This window comes from Urocampus carinirostris, chromosome 12 (genome assembly GCF_059441175.1).
Source record: "Urocampus carinirostris isolate Australia breed hairy pipefish chromosome 12, RoL_Ucar_1.0, whole genome shotgun sequence".
NCBI lineage: Eukaryota > Metazoa > Chordata > Actinopteri > Syngnathiformes > Syngnathidae > Urocampus > Urocampus carinirostris.
In genome coordinates this window covers 19,909,749-19,932,015 of record NC_142360.1, presented here as the reverse complement: position 1 = coordinate 19,932,015, position 22,267 = coordinate 19,909,749, and the positions used below count along the sequence as shown (strand labels likewise).

At 38.8% G+C, this 22,267-nt stretch overlaps 1 protein-coding gene and 1 pseudogene across 2 annotated transcripts in view; both read right to left on the bottom strand.

Annotated features, from left to right (window-relative positions):
* The window catches only part of negr1 (neuronal growth regulator 1), a 225,498-nt gene that overhangs the window by 73,938 nt on the left and 129,293 nt on the right, over positions 1–22,267 (bottom strand). For both annotated transcript variants that reach the window (XM_088349976.1, XM_088349977.1), the window contains exon 5: positions 6,644–6,764. In XM_088349976.1, coding sequence (XP_088206102.1) covers positions 6,644–6,764 — 121 coding nt within the window. The remainder of the gene's footprint in view (positions 1–6,643; positions 6,765–22,267) is intronic.
* LOC148355204 (U2 spliceosomal RNA) lies at positions 8,357–8,484 on the bottom strand (annotated as a pseudogene).

Here is a 22,267-nt window from a genome sequence, read left to right as displayed (position 1 = left end):
AATCAATAAATCAATAAATCAATAAATCAATAAATCAATAATACATAATTAAATCAGATGTTCTCAACTGGTCCGACCTCAAGTAAAGTCATTGCCACACCCTAAGCATAAGCCGCGACCCAAGTAAAAAAAAAACAAAAAAAAAGTACGGCGGCACAGTGGTTGGCGCGTGTGCGGCACAGATCTGAGGTTGCGGGAACCTCCTGCGTGGGTTCAAATCCAGCTACCGGCCTTACTGTGCGGAGTTTGTACGTTCTCCCCGTGCTTGCGTGGGTTTCCTCCGGGCACTCCGGTTTTCTCCCATATTCCAAAGACATGCATTTCAGGTGAATTGGCCGGTCCAAATTGTCCCTAGGTGTGACTGAGCGAGTGAGTTGTCTGTCCCGGTGTGCCCTGCTGTTGGCTGGCAACCAGTTCAGGGTGTACCCTGCCCACTGCCCGGAGATGGTTGGGATGGGCTCCAGCACCCCCGCGACCCTACTGAGGATAAGCGGTGCAGCTAATGAGATAGTGAGATGTATGGTGTAGCTCGTAGTTTGTATTCTTCCCTTTTAGCACTCATTTATGGTTGTACTATTGTGAATTCATGCGTGCTCTCCCATTAATGCTCAATCAACTGAATTTCTACAGTGATACAAAACACTTCTTTTTAGTAGCTTTGTCTTCAAGGAAATAAAATCCATATTCAATATATTCCCTGCTGTATCCGGGTTCGGTCTTGCTCAACATGTAAACATGTTATGACCAAATTTACCAGTCTTATTTCTTTGGTTAGAAATGGCGGTTGTTAACTCACATTGGCAAGGCATTATCGCCATCTAGTGTTAAGTAGTGTAATTGATCATTCGGAATTATTTGGATATTTGCCAAGGCAAAAGCCTGGAACCCACTGACAGGGTTTGTACACCCATTAATGGCCAAATTAAAGCACTTTCAAAATACTTTCAAATCTACTTTTCCTATGTCTCCACTCCCAACATAATTTGGTGTTAATCAATCCATACCCCTGTTTTTGGGACCACTGAGTGCTCCTCAAATCCGTCCAGAATTCTCATGCATATTTTTCAGGTCCACCGATGTATCTGGATTTACATATGTGATTTTTAAAATTGCATGCGCATTTGTCAAGACACAATTTTAACATAATGAGTAGATTACGAATATGTTTGCGGATATGAACGTGTGTTAATATTTTTGACACCTCTTTCCCCATATAAATCTCTTTCCAGCCTACGTTATCATCAGATCATCTCAGGATGCTTGCGCATTATTGACCCAAAACAGCGGGAGTAGGAGTATCAGTTTGAATAGAGCGAGGGTGTATTTCCATGGAGAGTTGCGTTTTAGAGTCACAATTTACAAAAACAACATGTTATGTAGACAGGTAGAGGCATCACAATTTTAAGGAACAATTTTTTTTCAATTCCCAAAGGAAACAGGCTTATTCAAAAGCACCATATGAGCCTGTGGCTGAAAGCATTTACTGGACCTAGGACATCATTGGGAATGTCCTTGTTTGCGGTGCCGGTTTCAAACCTCGTACTAATGCCAAAAAAATGTGATGGCAAAGCTACCAGAAAGCATCATCGGCTTAATTTTTTAAGCAGCCGTTTATTCATTCTCCTTCATTAAATATGTCGTCTATCACAGCTCGATGGCCTTGTGGTGGGGTTAGGGTGCCCCTCCCCCAAGACTGGGAGGTATCTGGTTCCCACTTAAGACTTGTAACATTGGTACCCATTGCCTCCCGGCTTGGCACTCGGCATGAGAGAAGTGGGGGGTTTGATCACCTAATAACTCCCAACGGGTAGAACTACCGTGCCATAATTTACCGCACACAGTCGCATGTGTGTGTATAGTAGCCGACCCCTGATTGATCAGGGTAGAGGTGACGAAAAATAAGAAGTCAGACTGCCGAGTAAAATGGCAAAAATGTCACCCAATTTTAAGCACTTTTTACACCCTGAATACATAAAAATTCAAGTATTTTAAGGATTCCAAGCACCCATATGAAGCCTACATCCAAAACAGGTCTGCAATCCCACTATAGGGTCATGCCTCACCACTTGAGATGACAGACTGAATCTAGCCATCGCTATGCGGGAAGTTGCTGGGAATAAAAATCTCTGACACATTTAAAACAAAACTAGCTTCCTAAAAACTTGACTCCTTAGCAATTTGAATGCATTGATTCCAGCCCACAATTACAATTAGCGCAGCGTGAGCTGATGATTGAAGTTTAGCTCACCGGGAACAGTTCAATGATGGTTAATGCCACTCTTTCAATTTTATATGTGACAGCCCCTTGCATGTAAGATGACTGCTGTGTAATATTCAGACTGATATTTAAGTATTACCGGAAAAACGTTCAATTCAGAACCAAGGAAAGGAAAGCACTTTTGGAGCAATTCTTTTGGTTTCCCCAAGGAGCCAGCCAAAAAGATTGACAAGCTGTTTTTCTTCTGAGGGATAACAGATAACAAAGCCACCTTGCTTCAATTATGCAAATGTATTGCCTGTAACGTCTTATAATCTTTTTGTTATCAATGAGAAATGACTGGAAAAGTTTAAACTGCTGCTTCAGAAAACATTAGACAGCCTGTGCATCTGAAATAAAGAGTAAGACTGGCTTAAAGCAGGGATGTTGAACTCAGTTGAGCTCTGGGGCCAGATCCAGCAGGCCGGATCAGGAAAATAATGTTTTTAGCTTACTGTACCTTTTCAGTGTTATGCAGTACCATTCAGCCTACTTTTGTTGTATTCCCTACATATCATAATTACAAAAGATTTTCTGATCACAACACATTTATTGATAAACAATGAGGATACAATATTTATATGTTTGTCATTGTTTTACCTGGTTTAATTACAGTTGAGTGAACGCAGTTTTACACCTGAACCAACAAAACATGCTATAAAAATAAACCCTGCCTTCTCGCGGTCGGAGACAGCATTTGGTTTGCATTTATTTAAAAGATCATAAGTTTTTATAGAAACAACCTAGAGACTCGCTTCTTATAATCTAGTGGGCTGATCCGGCCCGCGGGTGGTATGTTTGACATACCTGCTTTAGAGGGACATTGTGTATTATTTAACATCTTGTTGTTGTTGGAAAAAAAAAATCTTAATTCAAAACAATATATTGATTTGAATAACAAGCTAAAATACTGTACATGAACTATCAAAAACATACATTTTACAAGACATTCGTAGGTCGAGAAATGTGTAGTTACATATTTGTACTTAATTTTGCTGCTACGGGTACCCGAGGGGAAACAAAAAAAAACATGTATAAGTCTAGGCAAAAATGTGTGATTAAAAATGGTGCAGCTTGGTCATATGTGCACTTGTTTTCCGTTGCACTACAGAATACAACAACACGTAGTGGTCAATTACTACACAGTGTCCCTTTAAAATAACTTCTCATTTCTTATTTTATTTTATTTTTTTAATTACTCTAAGGGCACCACGGCGGCTGAGTGGTTAGCGCGTCCTCGGTACAGTTCTGAGGTCATAGGATCAAACCTTCCTGTGTGGAGTTTGCATGTTCTTCCCATGCTTGCGTGGGTTTCCTCCGGGAACTCCTTAGGTGTGAATGAGTGAGTGAGTTGTCTGTCTCTGTTCGCCCTGCGACTGGCTGGCAACCAGTTCAGGGTGTCCCCTGCCCACTGCCCGAAGATAGCTGGGATGGGCTCCAGCACCCCCGTGACCCTACTGAGGATGAGCGGTGCAGATAATGGATAATTACTCTCAAGTATTGGCTTCCTGGCCTTATTCTTTTTTCTTCCTTTTTTTATCGCAGCACTGAGAAAAACGGCAAGCTGCTCTTTTCCATAAGGGATGCACTCTACATATGAAACACCGTAGTGCCATCTGGAAACATTAATCACGCCCTTCAAGGGAAATCAGTCCTTGTTTAGGTCAACATTATTCATATAACACAAAAAGGAGCAAAATGGCAGGTTTTACATTCGCTTATTGAATATTTAAAACATACTTGCAATATTTCAACATTTTCACCAACAAATCAAGACCTCAATTTATACCACCAAATTGAACAGGCGTGGATGTGATCTATCCAAAATGCCTTTGTTCTCCGTATCATTGGCGTCAATGTCAGGTTGCTTAAGTTTACTTTAATCAATCATCAAGGAATGTTAACAAGCCAATGCAATTTGGTCCATTAACGCAGAAACCACCAATGACAACCACACAAATTCGGCACTCTTCTCCAGAGTATGGTTGCGCTGTTGTCTAGGAAAAATAACATTTTACACAACCCAGCCCAGATTCATGTATTCTTTCCACTCAAGAATAAAAATGCGCTCGTTTTTTTTATCACCAACTTGAAAGGTCATGTGATTTGAAAGCATGTGACGTAAACAGAAATGAAAACAACGTAGCTGAAAATGCTGGCACGTCTGCGGGGGGCTTAAAACGTAGGAAATTGAAGTAAATGAGTTTGTTGATATGGCTTTTAAAGCCTGCGGCTTAATATCTGGTAATGCATTGAACACAGACAAAATTCAGTTAAATTTTAAAATTTCAGCATGCAGCTTTCAATCATGTGCACTCTGTAGTCCTGCATTTATTGTGACATCGCTCTCAAAAAAGTCTTATTCAATGCCAGATGTGTCTCTCAAATGGTGCCAGCCAATTGATGCCATTTTGAATAATTTTTTGAAGGCCTAGGTAAAATTTAGTAATGTAGCTATATGGGCATAGGACATATCAAAAGAAAGCTTGAACCCCCATCTTTCATTAAAAAAAACATAATTGTAGCTTTTACCATTGTTTCGTAAAAAAACAGTTGAACATTGCTTAGTTTCTTGAAAATCTTCATATGCGAGAAAAACAGCTTTTTGTAAAAGTATGCATTCCAAGCAGAACTTCCATGTTGTTCCTTTTTTTGCATTTATGATACCTCAAATATATTTGAAACACTTTCCATAAACTCCTCAAGGGCACTTTGCTTGTATAATATAATGTAATTGCAAGAACACTAAACGTATGTATGAATTTCGCAAAGAAAATCAGCGCTCGATGTTTCTTGATCACACGATTTTGGTCACCATGGCGCTCTCGTTCCTGCAACCGTGCACGGAAATTCATCCTGCTCTGACGCAACGATGACGATTTTCAAAAAGAAAAACAAGTCTGTTTAAGCGTCAACGGTGTGTACTTATCCATGGCTTTGCTACCCTCACCACAAAGCTTCATTACACCTGTTCACCATATGGGGGCGCCTACACACTCTCAATCGTAGTATGGAGTAGTGCTGCACGATTAACCAAAATCTAATAGACATCGCGATGTGGCGTAGTGCGATTGTGTAATCTAATGACACCTCGGTTTTTTAAGAAGTTCTAGACAGCAATGCTAACAAAGCTCCAGAGAAGAGGGCGCTGTTTACTTACATTTAACACCATAACCCTGTAACATTCACATCAAATCTTAATCCAAGACGTACCCGTAATAAATTGAATGCTGATGTTGAACCGTTTGGAGAATCTGGACGGTTTTGGTCTCTTTTGAAAGAAAACATTCTCAAATTGTTCCCCCAACTGAAATCTTTGCGAGTGCTACTAACATTTAGTAATCTAAGTTCAAACACACAAAAATAGTATATTTTTTTTCTGGCCTGATTTTGTTGTTGCTGTTGCTGTTGTTGTTGTTTTTTTTTTTTGTTTGTTTGTTTTGTTGCAAACACATGCAAGAGGAGTGTAGCATGGGCATCTGAGCTGGAAAACAACTGGTACAATACCATGAAGCCTTACTGTTTCCCAGGTCAAAGTTGATTACCATCTGAAAAACTAAACATCAGTACTTTATACATTTTATAAGGGTATATATAGTTGTAACTGGCGACATCATACAGACACGTCTTTGCTTCTCAACAGTCTGATGGCCCTGTCACTAGTATTGACCCTTGACTACAAAAGTGGGATAATAAAAATGACCATATCGAATGTTGTTCTTCTAAATATTTAAAAATAAAAGGCAGTTGTCATATTGTCATATTCCAGGTATTCCTCATAAAGCGTGTTTATGACATGATACCTCTAGATTTTCTATTTGTTTTTTTCTACTAATTCCCGACTCCACTCTTGGAAGAATGTTTGTACTGGTAAGTCATGCATCCAAGGGTTAAGTAACAAAACTAGCACAGAAAATGCACCTTTCTTTTAAAATCGAAATTGCAATACTGGTTTGAAAAATTAGATTTTAATTTTTTTTTTTCTGAAAATTGTGCAGCCCTAGAATGAAGTTAGACTCTCTAATGTTGCTTCCTTTATCAATGTGTGGACAAAGATCTGATCAAAGCCATTCTTGCCATCTAATAGTGATTTATCATACGGAAATCACTCCTCGAGGCTTGATACTGAGTGATGAGCTGTTCCAAACTCTTCATATTCATTATTTTTCAAATACAACAAAAACATAATTTAACGTTTTGGTACTCAGAGACAATGTTTCTGAAACCGTCTCTTTCTACGTTGTGGCATTGAAGAAATTCACCAAACACCAATGTATATCTTCGAAACGTTACTATTACATAAGAACCACAATTCTGATGACAGGGCAGAGGACTACGATGAAACAACTGGAATTTGCTTGCTTAAGTAAGGCCAACTTTGCTCACCGTTTCTCGTCTTTGTACCACTCGAATGTCGGCGAAGGCACAGCGGCCGCCTCGCATCTCAGCAGAGCAGTACGTCCCAAGCCCACGCCGTGACTTTTCATCTCGTGGATGGACGGGGCGACTGGGGAAAAGAAAGGCAAACATTTAAAAAAACACATTTTATTGTGACGACAAGTGAGACCTTGAGTGCTAAAGTGACAGCCTTTAATGTGGTTGTCAAGGTTCACATTTTGCAGAACCTTCAAATAAAAAGCCAAGCGGGGCTTTTCAAAAAGAAGAGGGCATTCGTCTCCGATGTTGCTGAATTCAAATGACTTCTACTGTATTACGATAAAAGGCCTAATGGGAGTTCAAAGACTAAAATGTGCCGACAAGTCTTGTGAATGCGAAACGAGGCTCCTTTTATGCCAAAAAATGTAGAGCAAATCTCAATTTTGTTGTGAAAGCTGCCATTAATGTGTCTGAAGCTAGCTGTTCCAAATATGAAAATTGCTTGGATCAGCTTGGATTTCTCCCATGGTGGGCCGGGACCAAAGCGTGGTTCACGGACACGATTTCAAGTGGGTCACGAGATTTTGCCTTGGCAAAAATAATACTAAGAAGAAAACAAAACAAAGTTCAATTACAATCCTTATCTCTCCTCTTGTGTTAGCTTTCAGGTAACAGCCACTGTGTTAGCGGGTCAGTGGCGAATACTATATGAATACATTTTTTTTACATCTTGGCTACCTTGCTAGTCTACCTTATGACTGGATGGTAAATGGTCTGAGTTTATATAGCACTTTTCAAGTCCAAACTCTTTACAATGTGCTTCACACTTGCCCATTAGCACACACACTCACACACCAATAGGGAGTCAGCCATGCAAGGCGCCTACCTGCTTATTGGAGGCATTAGGGAATCAGTGTCTTGCTCTATTTTTGGTGTGTGTCTCTCTGCCTTTTCCACAAGCATATCCTTGACTTCAATTTTTTTTTAAACTGTAAAATGAACCGCAAGAGAATTATATAAATAAATAATAAAACAAAATCTTACCTGACTATTACACAGTGTTATTAAAACACATCTGCTAATTATCTTTTTGATCATTTTTTTACGTTTTAATATTATGAACTGTAATGACATCCATGGTGTTAGGGTCCCTGTTGACGCATACATATTCACTTCAAGAAAAAGGCTATAAGAATCGAGTCAAAACAAACATCAGCCATAAAGCATCATGATCAATACATTGTTCTTAAACAAACAAATAACCAAATCAGAGGAAAAGCCTATGTGTGCAAGAACTTGCAAGTCTTTGCAAATATGTTTGGATGCGTTCGTGGCAAAAATAACACTTAGTGTGCTCTTTGCTGAGATATTTTCAGCAGATGAAGCACAATTTGTTAGTCTTTCTGTCATTGATGCTTGGCCAGATTTGACATCTCTTACTTTTAGAATCAGGTGGTCTGAGCTGGGTTTTGGCTTTTGTTGAGGAAGGGTTAGCAGAACAGGATGCTGATGGTCATGCTCATTGTGTTGCTAATGATATGGACAGAGTTCTGGGTGCAGCTGTCTGATTTTTTAAGGGTTATTGATCTATCTTCTTTATTCATTATCCATTATCTGTTATCGGTCAGTTCATAATACGCTACAAAGCCTAGGAGCCGGGACTCTTACTCTCAGCCAAAAGGCCAAGCTAAGGTCCTAGCCTTAAAGCCTTGCTGCGATCAGTGCGAATGCACCGTTCCCGGAGGTACTGCAATACCGGGCCGATGCGTGGAGTGGACAGAGCAAGCTCTTATTCCATCTCTGGATTGCAAAAATCAATGATCATGGCTGCGAACAAGCCCGGATACTAGTTATATCAAGGACCACATGTTTTTTGCTGTTTTTTCTCAGTGATGCAACTTAAAGCTTTACCAGTGCAAATATTTAAATTCTTGATACAACTGGTTTTGGCCCAGATTTCTATGCCACACTCCCCTGAATAACTTGGTATGTATTGTGGAAGGGGTGATTGTGACGAAAAGGAATATGATGTTCATCAACTGTAACCCCTGGCTCTGGGTTTACATTTGTGTAGGGACCCTCATTCATCTGTCCCAGAAATACCTGATTAGGAGCAAGTTTGTCAGTCTTGGCTATTAGTCAAATCTGAAGACTCTTGAGATCATCTGAAAGGTCTGAAGTGACATTGTTGCCTGGAAAATACAAATTACCTCCAATTTGGTTGTACTTTTGTATAATGAAGATGATGGTCATTCACACGTCTGCAATTCTGTGTTGTGTTTTTTTGTTCGTATAACTGCAGTTTTTTCTTATGTTACAGTCGTATAGTCTAAGTCAGTACAGTACATCAATATAAGTTTGAAACTTGGGGGTTTTATGAAGGCGCGTCGCCACTTGGGGAATTGTCACATTTTGTGGGGGTTGTGCCTCGCATCACCCTCAATAACTGATGTATTATAGTATATATATTGTTCCAATTTCTATTTTTAACAGTGTCGGAACATACATTCTAGGATTAATTTGATATTGGCCTATGAATTTAGATTCAATATTGTGTTTGACACACACAGCCCTAACTATGGTTAGTCAAACTTCTATGTCAATTGGAATACGTCATTCCACAATATCAAATTTCCTGACTAGGCGGTTGCTCATGATTTATTCACTTCTGGATGTTACAAATTATTCTCAGTGGGTGGTAACTTTCTGCTTCACACACACCACAGCCTCCATACACACATCTGGCCCTCAGTCTTCAAGCACTCCAATTAATCATTAATAGTCTCGCGATGGCTCTTAAGGTGAGTGATTTTACTTTAAGGTTTGATGCATTCTGAACACGACCTGGCCATGAATATTACATTGAGGGTCAAACTTTTTTCTTCATCATTAACATACGGCCGTTTGTTCACTTTGCAGGGATGCACTGTTGGAGACCTTGCGTTTGTTTCCATCACAAGCTCAGCATAATATAGATGCGAGGGAATTTAGTTTATAATCGAGACGCGACTGGCCATTTGTCATCCGCCAGTACCAACGGAGGCCACGTTTTACTGCTGCATTCATGTGTGTGTGTGTGTGTGTGTGTGTGTGTGTGTGTGTGTGTGTGTGTGTTTTGAGCCCAACCCTGATGCCCAATCATCGCTATGAATCGGATGTGATTTACCGTGCTACCACAGCATTCTCAGGACACTAAATTACCTGTCTTATTGGACTTTCAGGAATTGTAGGGCTCTGCTTTGCATTTCTCCTCAAGTGCTGAAAGTGTATTTGGCGTCATATGATGATGTAAGACATGCCATCCAGTTGAAATTGGAATTATCCGACAGGAGAGCTTTTTATAGATGTGATCATTCTTCGCAGGGCTGAGTGACAGGATGTAATTTATAAGAGTTGATTGAATTGTCATGTGCGCACAGGTAAATTGACATGAACCGCCCATAATAACGTGGCATTTTTTTTTGTTCTTCTTTTACAAAGCTCCAAATGTTATTTTTCTTGCCTGAACTGTTATGAATACTTCTAATGGACAGATTAGCTTACCTTGTGTGGTAAACAGTTATGTAAGGTGCCCTTGAAAAGACAGAAGATAATAGGTAATATATATGCTCAGACCCTCACTGGTACCTAAATGCTAAATCTGATTCACGTACCTACCCCCACTGAGAAATCAATTTTTTTAGGATTTTCCATGCAGTCCACCTTGAAAACTCTGACATGTGATTTCACACAAACATTCCCATTTTTAAGAAATAGATCACAGACATACATATTATTTTTAATACTATTAAGATTTCTTAAGATTGTTGATATTTATCAGATACAATCATCCCCTTTTTTCAAAAGAAAATAACAAGTTCAGACAAAAAAAGGTAGCCAGCCCAGGGCTTTAACCGAAACTCCTAATCCTGAATATGGTCAAGTGTACCACTACCTCACCGATTCCTGAGAATTAAGTGTGAAAGTGTTAGTAGTGGAGTGGGGAAAAAACATCAGTCCTAAGGTATCCCAAGAGAATGCAAAGATTTTTTTAAGCACGCAGTTAAATCTCTGTTCCACCATACTGTTTTGTAACTATAAATGACATTATATTGTAAAATGTAAAAATGTAAAATTTCTAATGATTGAACGACAGAGCTATCAAATGATTATTCTGTTGTGTACTACACCAGTTCATAGCAAACCGTGAAATACGCATAGTTTTTGAAAACTACAAATAATGAAAACAAAACAAAAATCACATTCATTTTTACTCTTTTAGATGCTGCTTTTGGTTTTAATATAAAGCCTGGTTCAGTAAATTTCGAGTGCATCTTAAAAAAAGGGTCATCTAAAGGAATCAATCAAAACCACAAGTGTGTTATGAACTTTCAGTTCTTCGTCACTGTTTACATTTCAATCACAAAATATGTTGATTGTTTCAAGTCCTAAAGAGTTTTCTTCATACTAAATGTATACAATATAGTTATTAACGATCATATATTTGTCCTTTGTAGTTTTTGATGAAAGCATTGCCTAAGAAGTAGCCCCCCCCTAAATGATTAACACCATTCTCTTCATATATTATGTAATATGATGTTCAATATTTAGCAGCTCTAAAAGTATGGTAATGTTTTCTTTAGTTTAACATGTGGTCATTTGTGGGTGTTGTGTTTAAAAATAACATTGAAAGGAAACATGTGTGTTTTCAGTTCTGCGTTTATGACCAATGTTGCTTAAGCAACTAAGATCAAATTTTCAATTACAAACCACCAACAGCAATCTTAAGTAATTTAAATTTTAATAAACACTCAAAATAAGGAGATAATACATCGATTGATTTTGACCTTGCAAGGGGAACAGAGGGAGAATCCTTCAGATAAGAAAGTCCAACCTGTTCTAACAGCCCTCTCCTTAGCAATTTATTTTTATTATATCTCCTGGGTTGCAAAAGCAGATATGCCCTAAAGGGTGTGCAAAATCAAATACTATCCACGAATGGCTGAAAGTGAAAATAATCCAAGAGTATAAAAACAAACAAACAAAAAAAAAACAACTGAGCACAATGACAGTCAAACTGACGAGCTGGCAGGTTTCTAATATAAGAATTTAAAAAAAACGGATAATCTTAGCAGTTTTTTATGTAAATATTTACAAGTATGTTTTTAATTTTTGGGAGGTGGGGGTGGTTAAAAGTATAATATTTTCTTACTGCGAAATTGTTGTTTTAGTTTTATTCATTTTTAGTCATCATTTTTATTATGATTAAAACAACAATGAGTTATACATGTTTAAAAGTAGTTTTGTTAGTAAGAGTATCATTCTTAAAAGTAAATAATACAATCAATATTGTCTTATTAGTTGTCAGATATATAGTAAAAAAGATGAAATATATACTACAGTTTAAAACTGTGTTTACTTTCCAACCAATTTTTAATCACATCTTAATCACATTACTAAAAATATTGCATCACTATTGATGGGTTTATTTCTCAATTAGCCTCTACCCCCAAACGCAAACAAATTACAGTAGCACTCTGTCAAAAATGTAGGTGTCATATTTGACCCCGATCTGTCCTTTCAAACACACGTTAAGAATATTACTACAACAGTTTTTTTTCCATCTTCGCAACATTGCTAAATTTCGCCCGATGCTGTCTCAGTCGGATGCGGAGATTCAATAATGCATTTGTTACCTCCCGTCTTGATTACTGTAATTCACTACTCTCCGGTCTCCCGAAGTCCAAAATCAAGGGCCTTCAGCTGGTACAAAATGCTGCAGCGAGGTTTTTAACTAAGCCAAAAAAGTTTGATCATTTTACCCCGATTTTAGCTAACCTGCATTGGCTCCCTGTCGGCTTAAGATGTGATTTTAAGGTTCTACTGGTAGTATACAAAATCATGCATGGATTTGCTCCCTCATATCTTTTAGATTTAATTTCCCCCTATGTTCTGGTCCGGAGCCTTCACTCTGAAACCGCTCTGAAAATGCTGGTCTACTAGTGAGAGCCAAGAAGAGATCCGCAGGTTCAAGAGCGTTCTCCATTCGGGCCCCGGTGCTGTGGAATGCTCTTCCCCCTGAGATTCTATCTGCAACCTCAGTGGAAATGTTTAAATCTAAACTTAAAACACACTTCTATTCTATAGCAGGAGGAAGCAGAGCCTATTTACAACAAAGACAGTTAAAACATGTTATTTGTTCCTTTATCTCTTTGTTTCCTTATCCTCACTGTAAAATGTGGAACTGGAGTCATCCAGTTTCGTTGTTACAATATATCCTATGTTGTAACAATGACAATAAAGGCATATTCTATTCTATTCTATTCTATTCTATTCTATATGAATAACCTATATTTTATGTTGACAATATCTGTGTATTATTTGCCCTCATGTAGGTTTTAGATCAGGGATGGTGTCATAATAGTCTTTGGTTTGCAATAATCTGTGGTCTGTGCAGCCCTTTGAAACTCTTTGTCATTAAGGGCTATACAAATAATCATGACCTGACTTGACTTGACTAGCAATAACTTGACTCAGTGCTTTGAAACACCATCGTGCCTCACAAATATGCCACCTGAGGACTTTGAAAACACAGTAAGTCATTGATTTTGCCCAATTTGTGATGTGCATAATACCGCTTCACTGTTGATCAATACCAATTGTTTACTTCATTTGCAACATTACGTGAGCCATTAAAGACGGTGTAAAATGTTACTACTCTGGATACTATACTGTAGATCCTCTTTTATGTCACATCGTCAATGTGTCCGTGCGATGGGTGTGTTTTTATTTTCCTTAGAGTTGATAGTGTGTTGTGATTACCACGACAGATTCAAATTGAGTGGGTGAGAATTTCAATCGGGTCATTAATTTTTTATTAATGGTATGCACACTTAAGTCCTGCATACCCGTTTATACGCACAGCCGGCAAGGAAAGGCAGTCAAAGTCTGGCACTGCCCCACAGTATGGCATCCAACACTCCCCGCCGTGATAAATGAAATAAGGAAATCCTGCAGACGAGCGCTATCTCTCGACTATCTTGGGTCTTTCAAATCTGAAAAGTGCGAGGAGTAGTAACACGGTCATGCCCATGCAAGGACAGAAAACCATCAGACTCCATTCATACGGAGCGAAATCCCACTAGTTGTAGTTCCAGGTTATACTTTGAATGGGTAATGGATCTAGTGTTGGTAAGATACAGGCTTGGCAGGGGAAGCTTGTGAAACTTGTTACGTAGCTTAGATGGAGAAGTAGGCCAGACCTACAGCACTGCTATTGCCTTCTCTCCTGACACTGCCTCAGCCGTTTCCCGAAACCGATAAAAATTCACACAGCGCCCACTGGTCATCAGCATTTCTTAGTGCTTATCTGACTTTCCTCAGATTCCAACTAAAAGCTATCTCTTGCAATTTGTTCTGGGTGGATCCAGTGACCTGTGCGCCACCCTGCACTTTGACGGAAAGCGTACAGCATACTATCACAGTCACGCATACAGAAAATCACACCCACCCAACACACATGCATCCGACCAGCTTCTGTGATTGCATTTGTTGTCTGCTGCAGAACATTATACACTGTATGTCAATATCAATGACAATAAAGAAAATTCAGTTTTAAAATCCGCCAAGCAGTGAGCCAGTGAAAACCGAAGCGCAAAGTAGCAAGGGATTCCAGTATTTTTATATTTAACAGTATCACAAAATACACACTAGGAAAATCAATTCATGATGTTATGCGTTGATATTGTTAGGTTTTGGAAAGGGGTGTTTTACTGTTGTTTGGGAGCCAGGAACTGGAAAATAAACAAACCTGACGTGGTGTTGGAAGCTTAAATGACCTAACAATGTGTAATGTTCAAATGGTCCTTTTAAAGCATCCCGGAAAATTAGCACAACCGTGTGATATTTGGACACACCTGTTCCCTGTTCAAACCCCGGCTGGGGCTCTCTGGTGGTATGAGGTGTGTCAGCGATAACATATATTGGCTTATGAACATCTATTTAATATCGTTTTCTAAACACAGCTGAGATAAATGAACAGAAAAACCTGCAGCTGAGCGCTATCTCTCGACTACCTCGGGTCTTTCGGATTTGTCGCCGCGGCCTCGGAAAGCACAAGAAGTAATATAATTGGCACACTCATGCAAGGACAGAAAGCCAGCAGATACCAGTCATATGAGCTTGTTCATTAGGTTGCAGCAGAATGCTGCTGGAAAGGAATTCATCATCACAGAGCGCACTGTCACCTCCCTCAGCTTCTCCTACGCGATCATAGTCCACGCTCGCAAAAGCTCACATTGATCTTTTTCAAGCTGCGCACATCTCTTACATCCCATCTCATCTGTCAGCTGTCTATATACTCCTACAGGTTAGCAGGAAGCTAACCCCATAGTTGAAGTCTACATTCAATTCCTCATAAATCCCAGGATTGGTGTTTCTTTGATGTACAATGTAACTGTAAGACAGCTTTGGGTAGAAAGACGAGTATAGGATGATGTTAAAAAGAAAGCTGGGTACAATTCTGAACACAGAAATGCAGAGCATTTATTATATATTTTTTCTGAGTCTGATAAGTGATTTAGAATATTATTTTAATTATAATTAGATCAAATTGTACTGTAATTGTTTTGGTTTTGCAGTGAATCCAAAGGCAGGAAGCAAGAAAAGGCAAGGTGCTCAAAAACAGATTGCATTTTATAACAAAATCATTAACAAGTTAGAAGTAACAAACGGTCAAATACAACAATAAAACTGTCAGAAACAAGAACAAAAAAAAAAAAACCTCAGAAAGCAGGATAGACTGACAAAATATGATGCTCTAATACGTAGGTGGCAAATGAAACTGTCAGAACTAAGAAAAAGAAACAAACCTCAGAAAGCAGGATGGACTGGAAAAAATCTGATTGTGGAAATGAATGTGAAAATGAAAAATCACCTGACACTGGGTGCTGTCCAAAATGTCTTTATAAATGGTCAGGCTAGTTAGGGAAAGGTGTGGGGTGATTGGACACACTTGTCCCAATTACAAAACCGATTAGACGCCCTCTCATGGATGGAGGTGGGCCAAACCCCTTTGGTTGTGTTTTACTTTTTTTTGTGTTGATACTTTGCGGATTTTGAATTTAATTGTCTTTATTGCCATTGAATGAGGGGGTAAAATTCTACTGTCAAACTCTGCATGGATCAGGAATGTTAAACACATGGTCGGCAGGCTGGATTTGGTCTGTTTGATTTGATCTGGCACACCATACATTTCTGAGTAAAAGCACGTCTCTATCTCACTTCTAACAAAGGGTATGATCTTTTGATGAATTAAAAATAAATTCCCGCCATCAGAGGGCTGACAAGGAGTAAACATGCTGACACCTAGTCTGGTTTCATGTTAAAGAACATACTGTGCAGTATTTTCTCAGCTTCAGTAGAAACAGACTAGTAGTTTGATCTGAGGCCATTGCCTCTTCACTCCTAAAACTCATTATGTATTTCTTCATTTATTTCAAAACAGTATGACAATCGAAGCAAGCATATTTTTATTCATAGCTCCTTCTTGAGTCAGTTAAGGTTTATAGTGAGTTGGTTCGGATGTAAAGCTGCATTTATTCAACTGTTAAAATAAAATAATTGTCAAAACATCCATCCATCCATTATTTGCAGCACTTATAGAATATACCTTTATTGTCATTGTTACAAAATGGGTTAACATATTGTGACAACGAAATTGGGCATGACACTCCAGTTTTACACATTCACAGTGAGGTATGAGCCAAGAAGATAAAGGAACAGAGAAGATAAGGTTATAAAACAAGGGGGATAAGGCTATAGTTATAATTCACATGGTATTTACATAAGAAATGTCGGCATGTGGGATGTTACATACAGTGTTGTCGTGATACCGTTGGTATCGTAAGGGTTGTGCAATATTGCATTTGGTGCAAAGTCATCATAGTGCAAAAAAAAAATAGTCAGCATATGCATTGGTGCAAACATAGACATCATAGTGCAGAAAGAGGAAATGGTCAGACATTGTGCAAGGTGAGCAGTAAACGTAGTGCAGTCGACATGTGCAAGAACATAGACATGGGTACCATTATATTCGTATGAGGTAGTGTTGGCACGAGTTTTCAGTTTTTTGTGCGGTGTCTGTTTTGAGCAGTGAACAAACATAGTGCAGTCAGCATGTACGTGAGTACCATTTTACATTCGTTATCCTCAGTAGGGTCGCGGGTGTGCTGGAGCCCATCCCAGCTATCTTCGGGCAATGGCCAGGGGGATACCCTGAACTGTTTACCAGCCAGTTGCAGGGCACAGCCAACTCACTCACTCGCTCATTCACACCAAGGGACAATTTGGACCGGCCAATTAACCTGACGTTCATGTTTTTGGAATGTGGGAGGAAACTGAAGTGCCCGCAGTAAACCCAAGCATGTACAGGGAGAACATGCAAAATCCACACAGGAAGGTTTGACTTGTCAAAACATTCAATGCAAAAATAGGAAAACAAAGGGTGTTAAATTTAAAGCCACATATTGTAAATCGATATCAAAAATTAATTATCCCCCCAAAAAACGTTTCACCATTTATTTTTTGTTTTGTTGTATAAAATCATATTTATAATACGGACCACATGATCAATTCTATGCTTGTATGCATTACCACAATAACACTATGGTATACTCAAGTAAAGCCATCATTTTTTTGTTTATTATTACCTGCCAAACGTACTATGAGAACACAAGTATTTTAATTAAAAGATCAATTAGCATTGCTATCTCTACAGTCAGATTGCAAAATTAGTTTTCACCCCAATTAAGAAATGGAATCATCAGTGCATGACTTATCAGCTTGCACACACAGACACTGTTCCCAACTGCCTTCAGTGGGCCTCACTGTCCTTTTTTTATTCATTTTCTCTCTATTTTTTTCTGCTTGCATTGTCAGTCAGGAGCAGCTCTCCTGCCAAGATTTATTAATACAATAAGATGTCTATTCAGGACAGAAAAAAAGACATTGTATCCCTCCTGTTTTATTTAATGAAAGGCATAAAAATAACAAGCTTAGTCCCATGATTGTGTGTCTCTCTTGGACATCTCATGTATTGTGTGATTTTAACAATAAACACTTTAAGGTATGCTAATGCACATGTGCAAATCAGAGGTTATTAGACACCGACCACAAAAGAAATCTGTCCAATTGTTCAAATAGTGTGCATGGAGATTATTCTTGTGAGTAGATCAATTAAAAAGTAATTACTCTAACTAGTATGACATATCAATTTGAGCTTAACTTATGTAATAAGAGCTCAGAAAAACCACCTCTACAAATGCACGTATTAACAACGATTACTATTGATTTAATATCAAAGTAGGCAAGTGCGTTGAGGTTTGTGTCTGGTGAGGCACAGTCAGATCTATACCTATATATATATATATATATATATATATATATATATATATATATATATATATATATATATATCCATCCATCCATTATCTGCACCGCTTATCCTCAGTAAGGTCACGGGGGTGCTGGAGCCCATCGCAGCCATGCCCTACGACTGTCTGGCAACCAGTTCAGGGTGTCCGCTGCCGACTGCCCGGAGACCACTGGGATGGGCTCCAGCAACTGCCCAAAGACCGCTGGGATGGGCTCCAGCACCCCTGCGACCCTACTGGGGATAAGCAGTGCAGATACATGGATGGATGGATGGATATAGATATGTGTGTGTGTGTAGCATTCCCAGGCGAAAACCTAAAAAATACACAAAGAGTCGTTTCACATTTGCCAAAAAGCATCTTGATTATTCTCAAGCCTTTTGAAGAAACATTCTGTGGACTAATCAGTCAAAAATTTAATTTTTGGATAGTGCGCAACCTGTTTTTTCTGGCGTAAAAATGGCAAAGCATTTGACAAAAAGAACGTCATCCTAACAATAAAGCATAGTGCAGGCGGTGTGATGGTCCAGGGGTGCTTCGCTACCTAACGACCAGGATACTTTGCCGTGGTTGTCAAAATAAGGAATTCTGGTGTTTACCAGAAAGAACTTGAAGGAGAACGTCCGGCCATCAGTTTGTGCCCTCAAACCCAAGCGCTCTTGGTTCATGCAGCATTGCAACAATCCAAAAAGCACTAGAAAGTCCACCTCGAAATGGCTCAACAAATCATATGAAGCTTCTGGACTGGCAAAGTCAAAGTCCGGATCTCAATCCAATTGAAATTCAGTGATGTGACCATAAATCGGCAGTCCATGCTAGAAAACCCTCCAATATGGCAGATTAAACAATTTTGCAAAGAGTGGGCCAAATTCCTCCACAGTGTTGTGAAAAATGCTTTACTAATTATCGGAAACGTTTCATATCTGTTATTGCTGCCAAAGGTAGCCAAAATCGCTATTGGATTCAGGGTGCAATTACTGTTTCACATAAAACCAAATAGGTTTTTATTCTTATGTACTTTAAAAGATTTAATTACAATGTAAAAACTGCATTTTGTTTTTGCTTGGGTTGTCTCTGTGTCATATTTCGCGGGCGGTTCTGGTCCTAATTGACCGCAATAACTGAGGAATTACTCATCTCATCTCATCTCATCAACTGCACTGCTTATCCTCAGTAGGGTCGCCGGGGTGCTGGAGCCCATCCCAGCAATGATCAGGCAGTGGGCAGGGGACAACCTGAACTGGTTGCCAGCCAATCGCAGGGCACACGGGGACAGACAACTCACTCGCTCATTCACACCTAGGGACAATTTGGACCGGCCAATTCACCTGAAATGCATGTTTTTGGAATGTGGGAGGAAACCGGAGTGCCCGGAGGAAACCCACGCAAGCACGGGGAGAACATACAAACTCCGCAAAGGAAGTCTGGAGCTGGATTTGAACCCACGCAGGAGGTCTGAGGAATTACTGTTCTCTTTAAAAGGACAAATTAATGTGAATCTAGACATTAATTATTTAGCTTCACACAATATGAGCATTTAAATCTTCTTTTAATCTGTGACAATGAAAAGTGCAGGTGAAGCTGAAAGTGTCTTTGTCAATCTAGAACAAAATCATTTAGTATGCGAAAAGATCAAGATTTTGCTCATTCAATTGCACCCTGAATGTGGCTGGAAATCCAAATAGCAATCACGATGAGAGCTCTGGAGAGATGTAGAAAGACAGATTTACACCCCGACAGCTTGAGGGCAGTGACTCTACTTGGAATTGGATTAGAATCCATTTCACTGAAGTCTTCTCTTATGAGTCGTAACTTGTAAGCCACGGTGCGAATAGTTACCGAAAGCTGTGGAACAACTGGAAGGTTCCCCTGCGTATTGATTCATAGCTCATTACTGAGTTAGTGACGTGTAATCAACATAGAGTACATTTAAACTGATCAATAGGTGGTCGTCGCTATTTCACCAACCCGGCCTTATTAACAGACTGGTGTTGAAATGCAAGGACACAGTGAACACCCATTCAATTAAATATACAATAAATGTCATGTGCTGAGCAAATTTACAGCGCTTAATGATTGGCAAAGAATAATGTTAGTGCTGTGTAAATATACTTGGCCTCAAGTAAGCACTGAAAATATATGATGCTATTAAGAGACGTAAAACATAATTTGGTGGACAACCATACGAAGACATTCCTTTCAAAACCTTAATTTTAAATCGCTGGTTATGAACTTTGACCCTTTTTCCACTTTAATGACACGCTGCGACCCGAATCAAGAGAAAACAATCCACTTCTCAAATGTATCCAAGAAAAAGGACTGTGCACTTTAGAGCAGAGATCAAAGAATGTATCTACCATGTTTTCCCCCCCCCGAAAAGACCAGCAAAACTATAAAGATTCAAGTACCATATACACCCGCATATAAGCCTACATCATATATAAGGGAAAATTACTGAAAACACTAAAATAAAATAAATACATAAAAGCAAATATGAATAAAGTGTGTATCTAAACATCACTTATTAATTATGAAGTTAATAAATATGCTTATACTGGTAAAAAGCTAAAAATATAAAAACTTAACCTGTTTAGTGTATATTTCAGGCAGTGTTTTGTCCCAAATGTTGTTGTCACTGTTTTTCACTTTTCCTTCTCGTTATCACTAATTTTCTTGGGAGCTATTAGTATAGGCAGATAACTGAAAGAAAACCAACATAATGAGACGTGGTCCTGCTTAAAGGCACCGATTGACTAAACCAGTGGAAGAAATAGAGCAAGACATAGTCGTCATCTACTGTTAAGGAGTGTAATTGACCCTATGTGTTTTCTTACTTTCCCAAAGAAAAGGCCTGTGACTCACTGAGGATGGGTTCGCTACCCACTTTTGGGTCCCAAACCAACAGTTGAAAAACACTGTTCTGAATTATACCAGATATGGTTAGGGATTCCAAATGTTCAAATTTAGAAAAATAACTAACAATCATATATGTATATCTTTGTGTTTTTGTTTCTGCTTACATTTTATATACTAATTTAAAAAAAAAATAAATGAAACATAATTTAAGCAGAAATGAAAATAAGTGTTTTGTCAATGAACGTTTGTTTATTTTCTTATGTATACATTCTTAATTAAAATATTTAAATGTAATCGGTTTATGTATTATTTTTGGGTTTCCTATTATACTTCCAATTCCAAATGTGACTCAAGTATCCTGGCGTTTGGCAAGGCTATAAGTGTACGTTAATAACTTATGAATGAACTGTTTTTTTTTTTTTAATTGTAAAATAATTACTTTTCAGTGAGACAGAGTTACAGATCAAGGTAGAGCATGGGTGGGCAAACATCTTGAGTTGCGGGCCACATTGGGTTTTAAAAAAGGGGAAACAAGGTCCGCGGATGAAGGGGAAGAACTTATTATGTTTATTTTTTTCTACCTACCAAAATAATGTAAAAATACTACTGCAAATTCAATCCAAAATACAGTTACAGAAATAATACAAAAATGCTATAAAAGATAATGCAAATATCACAAAGTTACCACCATCTAGCATGGTTACCGTGCAGCCCCACGGGTGGATGTGCAGGGTTCGATTCCAGTTACCGCAACCGCCCCGTGTGGAGTTTGCATGTTCTCCCCGTGCATGCATGGGTTTCCTCCGGGCACACTGCTTCCCTCCCGCATTCCAAAAAACATGCGTGTCAGGTGAATTGGCCGGTCCAAATTGCCTTTAGGTATGAATGAGTGTCGGTTTGTGGGTGCCCTGTGACTGGCTGGCAACCAATTCAGTCCCCTTCCCACTGCCCGAAGATAGCTGGTTTGGGCTTCAGAACATCCCTAGTTGAGATAAGTGGCACAAAAAATAGATGAATGGATGAGATAAGTTTAACGAGTTTAAATGTCCATCAGTTACTTCTTTTATTAGCATTATTTTGCCCAGGCATATGCCCTTGACGCACTGAAAATTGGTCCACAACCCACTTTTGTGTCCTGACACAGTTGAGAAAGACTGTTCTAAATTTTGTAAAAAAAAAAAAAATTCCTCTCTACTATACTATACATGCATATAAGGTTGTATAGATAGCAATATGTGCTCAAAGTTTTCTTAATTGAGCTGTTTTACTGTATATTGTATGTCTAAATAATAAAGTCACTGTTTATTTTATAACAGTTTGGCCGGGGGTGTGACTTATACTCGAGTGGGACCTATATATGTTTGTA